The 6,995-nt window shown below is 41.7% G+C and overlaps 1 protein-coding gene across 1 annotated transcript; it reads left to right on the plus strand.

The window, feature by feature from the left end:
- Window positions 1-1,695: 1,695 nt before the first annotated feature.
- Window positions 1,696-2,700, plus strand: LOC110288222 (olfactory receptor 2A12-like). Its single transcript, XM_021154625.1, has one exon. It carries the CDS (start codon window positions 1,696-1,698, stop codon window positions 2,698-2,700), a length of 1,005 nt encoding a protein of 334 aa, XP_021010284.1.
- Window positions 2,701-6,995: the final 4,295 nt, after the last annotated feature.

Genomic DNA, 6,995 nt, shown 5'->3' on the forward strand with positions numbered 1-6,995 from the left:
GACCTGGGTGAAAAAAGGACAGCTGTGATGGTGACGAGCACTGACTGGCCAGGGGAAAGGATCAGGACATAGAAAGTGAAGCCTGGGGATGGCTGCATGACTCTTTCATGTTTCTATACCTATCAAAAGCAACTCCTGCCTTAAGCACTGTCTTTCTCATCAGCATATGAGGGGAGCCCTACTTCAGACTATTTAGAGTAGTGTTTGGAAATTTCCTTATCATGTCATTCCTTGGTCATATATTTGTATATGTCTATGTGCTTACATATTGTTTCAGAATTATACTTACTATTTGTATTGTTGGACAATGCATTGAATGTGTTGAACCTTATGGAGCACAGCCAAGCACCACTAAAGTGTTCACTTTCATTTTATCCCTCATTGGATCTAGTTACCCCTGTTAATACTAGACATGGGTTACTGCAGCCATGCTGGTAGGTGTGTGGGGATGTGAGCCTCATGGCTCTGTAGTGTCCTCTGCAATGTCCAGATGAGTGATGGTGCTGAGAACCTCTTACCCTCATCAGTGCCCAATAGAGAGCTGCCTCCGTGAACTGCCTTCAGTAGTGTTCTCTGTTCTCCTGGAGGGTCTGATGTTCTGTTTTTTAAGTCTTTTTACAAATATTTTGAGTACATCGTTTTTGGTTTTATTGCTTACCGTTATTTTTTTCCTCCATGGAAAGTTCTCTTAAAGACATTTTACCTTGTCATACCCTAATATGATATGTATATTTATCAGGTTTGATTCTAAACATTTAATTTTTGTAGAATTACCACTCAAATCTACAGTATGTCCAGAATTGACTTTTTAGTGGGTAGAGGAAATGGATGTAAAAAAGGAAGAAAGGATTCTCCAGTGTGAATACTGTCAGGATCCACCAGCATTCCCTGAGAAGACTACAATGTCTGCAGCATATTACATGCAAACATATCTATCCTTACTATTATGTCTGTATGTGTGAGGGCCTGTGTCTAATTCACACAGGTACTTTTTGCTTCATCTGTTTGTTTGCTCTTTTTTGCATATGTTTGGTGTGTATGTGTGTGTGGTTGGCTGTGTGTGTGTATAAGTGTATGCAAAAGTGTGCATGTGTGTGTCGGTGTAAGTGTGTGTGAGTGTGTTTGGAGTCTGACATGGGATTCTTCCTTCATTGAGGTAGGGTCTCTCAGTTGAACCCAGTGCACATCATTTCAGTGTCACTAGGCAACTCACTCAGGGATCCCCTTTCTTTGCCTTCCCAGAGACAGATCGAGTGTGAGAGACAACATGTGATCTGTAATGTGTTGTATGGTGTTTCCAGGAGTTACGTGAGATGCTTCAGATATTCATCATAATCCCAAGCCATGACTGTAATCAGCTTCATTAGATAGCTGAAGAAACTGAGCCAGTGGGAGCTTCAGTAATGTGAGAAGAGTGTACAGGAACTGATCACAGAGCTCAGAAGCCACATTCCAGTCTTTATTTATTTTTGAATAAAAACAATTGTGTTTCATTTTATGTATATGGATTTTGTGTATATGCATGCTTATGCACCAAGTGTGTGTCTGGACTGCTGAGGTAAGAGCTGGGCATCAGTCTCCTGAGAAGTAGGCCTAGATAGCTTTGAGCTGTCTGGTACCCTGGAACAGCATCAGTGCTTCATGTTTGAACCATCTCCTGAGTCTGTATCTTCCCTTTCTGCCTCTACTGCTGGCATGTGTAAGGTAACACATGGAATAATGGATTCTTTTACAGTCTCTACCATGTGGAGGATGTTAGGACAAAACCAAAGTTGGGTTTCTGAGTTCATCCTGATTGGCTTCTCCAGTGATCCCACAACCAACAGCATCCTCTTCATTGTCTTTCTTCTCATCTACCTGAGCTCAGTCCTGGGCAACGGGCTCATCATCATGCTGGTCTGCCTGGACACACAGCTGCATACTCCCATGTACTTTTTCCTCTGTACCCTCTCCCTGTTGGATATGAGCTATGTCACCACCACCATGCCCCAGATGTTGGTGCATCTTCTTGCTCACTCTCAGATCATCTCCTTTGCTGGCTGCTGGCTGCAGATGTTTGTGTTTGGTGCCCTGAGTATAACTGAGTGCATGATTTTTGTTGTGATGGCTTATGACCGGTATGTGGCCATTTGCTATCCACTGCATTACACTGTCATCCTCAACTGGGGCCTGTGCATACGGTTGGCAGCAGGGTCTTGGATCTGTGGTTTCTTTTCCTCTTTATTGAATACTTTCTTCACCATGAGCCTGCCATATTGTGGGCCCAACAGGGTCAACCACTACTTGTGTGAAGGACCGTCAGTACGTAGCTTGGCTTGCATGGATACTCACTTTGTAGAGATGGTGGACTTGGTCTTGAGTGTTTTTGTGGTTGTTACTCCAATTTCCCTCATTGTGGCTTCCTACATTCATATTGCCAAGGCAATTCTCAAGATCAAGTCCACCCAGGGCCGCTGCAAGGCTTTCTCTACCTGTGCCTCCCACCTGACTGTGGTTACACTCTTCTATCTTCCTGCTACTTACATCTACATGAGACCCAACTCTAACAGCTCTTCTGAAAGAGACAAGCAGATTTCACTCTTTTATACTGCTTTTACACCATTGCTCAACCCTGTTGTCTATAGTCTTAGAAACAAGGACATCAAGAGGGCATTTCTCAAGGTGATGTTTTATGACAGGACCGGTGGACCACAATGGTGAATTCTTAGATAAACTTTGGATAAAATGGTGTTTGTTTAAAAAGAGACAGTGCCTTTGCTTTTTTTTCCTTCAATTGTTTTATTGGATATTTTCTTCATTTATGTTTCATTCTATCCCAACAGACCTCTATATCCTCCCCCAGCCCTGCTCCCCTACTCATCCACTCCCAATTCTTTGCCCTGGCGTTCCCCTGTACTGGGGCATATAAAGTTTGCAAGACCAAGGGGTCTCTCTTCCCAAAGATGGCTGACTAGGCAATCTTCTGCTAGATATGTAACTAGAGACATGAGCTGTGGGGGTACTGGTTAGTTTGTATTGTTCTTCCACCTATAGGGTTGTAGACCTCTTCAGTTCCTTGGGTACTTTCTCTAGCTTCTTCATTGGGGGCCCTGTGTTCCATCCATAGCTGACTGTGAGCATGTACTTCTGTATTTTCCAGGCACTGTTATAGCCTCACAGGAGACAGCTATATCAGGGTCCTTTCAGCAAAATCTTGCTGGCATATGCAATAGTGTTTGTGTTTGGTGACTGATTATGGGATGGATCTCCAGGTGGGGCAGTCTCTAGATGGTCCATCCTTTCATCTTAGCTCAAAATGTTGTCTCTGTATCTCCTTCCATGGATATTTTGTTCACTATTCTAAGGAGGAATGAAGTACCCACATGTTGGTCTTCCTTCTTCCTGATTTTCTTGTGTTTTGCAAATTGTATCTTGGGTATTCTAAGTTTCTTGGCCAATATCCAATTAACACTGAGTGCATATCAAGTGACTTCTTTTGTAATTGGGTTACCTCACTCAGGATGATATCCTCCAGATACATGCATTTGCCCAAGAATTTCATAAATTTATTGTTTTTAATAGCCGAGTAGTACTCCATTGTGTAAATGTACCACATTTTCTGTATCCATTCTTCTGTTGAGGAACATCTGGGTTCTTCCAGCTCCTGGCTATTATAAATAAGGCAGCTATGAACATAGTGGAGCATGTGTCCTTCTACCGGTTGGAACATCTTCTGGGTATAAGCCCAGGAGAGGTATTGCTGGATCTTCTGGTAGTACTATGTCCAACTTTCTGAGGAACTGCCATACTGATTTCCAGAGTGGTTGCACAAGCTTGCAATCCCACCAGCAATGGAGGAATGTTCTTCTTTCTCCACATGCTCGCCAGCATCTGCTGTCACCTGAGTTTTTGATCTTAGCCATTCTGACTGGTGTGAGGTAGAATGTCAGGGTTGTTTTGATTGGCATTTCCCTGATGATTAAGGATGTTGAACATTTTTCAGGTGCTTCTCAGGGCTTCAGTATTCCTCAGTTGAGAATTCTTCATTTAGCTCTGGACCCCCTTTTTAATGGGGTTATTTGAATTTTTGAAGTCCAGCTTCTTGAGTTCTTTATATATATTGGATATTAGTCAGCTATCAGATTCAGCATTGGTAAAGATCCTTTTCCAATCTGTTGTTGTACCTAAAAATAGCCTTGAATTTCAATTCTTCCAGTCTCCACCTCCAAGTTACTATTATTATGTGCTTATGACACAAGACCTGCTGATATTTCAGCTTTTGAACAATGTCCTTTGTATCACAGAGGTCTCAGTTTGGTAAAAATCCTTCTCCACCAATTTTACATCTGTCTCTTGGAATATAGTCCACATGTCATTACCTGATGCACATTCATAAAATATTCTACTATATTTTAGATGTTTTACTCACATTTTGATTCATTTTGTGTACAGTATGTGGCCAGGGTTCAACTTCATCATTTTGTGTAGGGATATACATTTTCTTATCATTGCCTCTTGACAACAACACTTGTCTCATTGAGTGATATTTACATCCTTGATTCTTATTGGTTGACAATACACTTCAGAGCTTATATTGATATGACTAACATAATGCTATCCTGTTGTAACTACATTTCATGTTTGTTTACCTAGTTATCCATATTCTATTCCTCCCAATATCCATCACATCTGCCTTACCCACATATCTAAGATTTTCATGTCCTTGACTATAGGACAGATGTATTGACCAAAATGTTGTCAAGATATGTCTAAAATGCCTGCAAGTCTCTTCAGGAAAAAGAAATTCAAGGTTCCTCTGATCATCGTCTAACCATGATCTATGTCAATGGGTTTTGCTTTTAAAAACTGTACCTCTGAATTTGAGCATCAGGAGGTACTTCAGAGGCTCAAGCTCACTCTTGGTCTGACCATCAATAAAAAGGCCTTACAACTTTTAATTGCTCAACCAATGTTGTGGTCAATAATACTCTGGTGTGTGTCATTACAAGATCTGTAGTGTTATATTCAGTTTACTAAATGCCATGTGAACATTTTGCTGATGCCGTTCCTGCGTGGTTGCCATGCCTTTGAAACTGGAAATCAGGAAGGAGCACTTCAATCTTCTTCTCTCAAGATTGTTTGCCTCTTTTGAGGTGCTTGCAACTTCCATTGACATTTGGATTTGGCAATTTCAAAAAAGTGGGAACTAGGAGAATGATAGAGTTACATAAAATTTTTAGGGAACTTCAGGATGTGTTGGCATCTTAATGATAGGCTTTCTAGCATTGAAGAAATCAGAAGGCATTACATGACCACATGTTACCATTGCCCATGATGAGTTAGGTGTAATTTATCATATAAGGTCCCAAAGCTGGTACATAGAGGTGTGCACCAGAGAATGCCAGTGTACAAACACAGTTAACTCTAACAGTCATTGTAAACCCAGGGAGACTGCTACAGAAAGATGCCCAAGTGGCTTACTGATGCTACATCTCCTCCAAAGTCTGAACTGATTCTCTCTATGGTCAGATCCCTACAGTGGATTGAGGAGAGGCACAAACTCATGCTGGTTACAGAACATTCTGTATGATGTGCCAGCTGCACCTGAAAGTGGATAGCTTGAGCTTTGAGTTGTGTGTCTTGGATTTGCCTGAGGACAGTCTTGAAGAGAAAGCCTTTCAGGGGACAGAACACTGTGCAGGATATTTTGGTGTCTCTTTGTTTTGGAGGGATAACGGGCTAACAGATGAGGGTTAATATTGACTAGTTCACTCTGGTCTGTGGGTTGGTTATATGGTCATGGATGTCTACAGAGCACAATTGAAAAATGGTGTGAATGAGTATGGGGAGTAAGATATAGACAGTCTTCTTAGAAGTCGATGGATGAGGGCACATAGGCTCATTAGTGATTTACTATGGTTATTCTGCTATCTTGAAATGTGTAAAACTCCTTCCTGGATCTCTATGCCCATAGCTAAGTGCAGCTCCCAGACCTCCTCCGAGGAAGTTTTTTTTGTGTAATGGTTGCTGGTTAACACAGAAAATCTAGTAGTCAAAGTGTAGAGAAATGCTGTTGAGTATTCTGTCACAGTGATAGATTTTTGTCACCTTCCACCAAAAACTAACAAACTATTGTAAAGAAAGACTCTATGACCCAGAGGTTGCAGAAGACTAAGGCAAAGCAATGTATTTTGGACACTACAGGACGCTGAACCCATATCTCACAGCAGCTGTGGTTGCTTTCACAAGACTTAGTCAAGAATTCACTGTGGTCCCTTGATTCACTAGTCTTAACTGATCTGCTCTAGACAATTGATAAGTTTTAGGGGAGTTAGAGTCAGATTTCTTCAGAGAAATGACACCTGTCATATTGTCAAGCTCCAACGTATGGCCCTACAATCATGTTAGTTGGCCAGCATAAATTAGACCAAGTGGAGTTTTTAAAAGTCCACAAGGTAGGAGGCAGTTGTGGGTGGGTACTGGTGAACTTAGGGAACAATTGGCATTAAATAGATCCAGTTACCTTGAAATATGCATGAAATACTCATGAAAGATGACAGTCAGTACCAAAAAAGGAAAATAATGTGAACATGTTCTCTCACGCAGAAATGTTCTTCAACAGGACAGGGTTTGAACATTCCAGGGGATGGGATGACATTTTCTGCAGACACCTGCCATCCTCCTTCACTGGTCATCCTCTCATGGCTGGCCATGGCCATCTTCACTGTTGACCTGGCTGCATTCAGAACCACTGTAGAAAAATGCCTCTGGGGCAGTTTATGAGACTTTTCCTGAAATGGTTAACTGATGAGGTGTGACCAATCCTGATTGTGGGTGTCATCATCTTTTCCAGAGAAATAAAATGCTGTGATGGCAGAGTGGACCCATGGCAACTAGACCAGGATGCTAAGGGCTGACATCTTGTACCCCAACAATGAGTGTACACTAAGAATGATGATGGACTTGTAAACTTCTGCCCCTAGTGGTACAGTTCTTCCATTAAAGCAACATCTCCT

This window comes from Mus caroli, unplaced genomic scaffold (genome assembly GCF_978045245.1).
Source record: "Mus caroli unplaced genomic scaffold, Mus_caroli_1 scaffold_6, whole genome shotgun sequence".
Taxonomy (NCBI): Eukaryota; Metazoa; Chordata; class Mammalia; order Rodentia; family Muridae; genus Mus; species Mus caroli.

Excerpts from the sequence above, each read along its gene's own strand:
- LOC110288222 (XM_021154625.1), top strand. The coding sequence starts at position 1,696 with ATGTGTAAGGTAACACATGGAATAATGGATTCTTTTACAGTCTCTACC.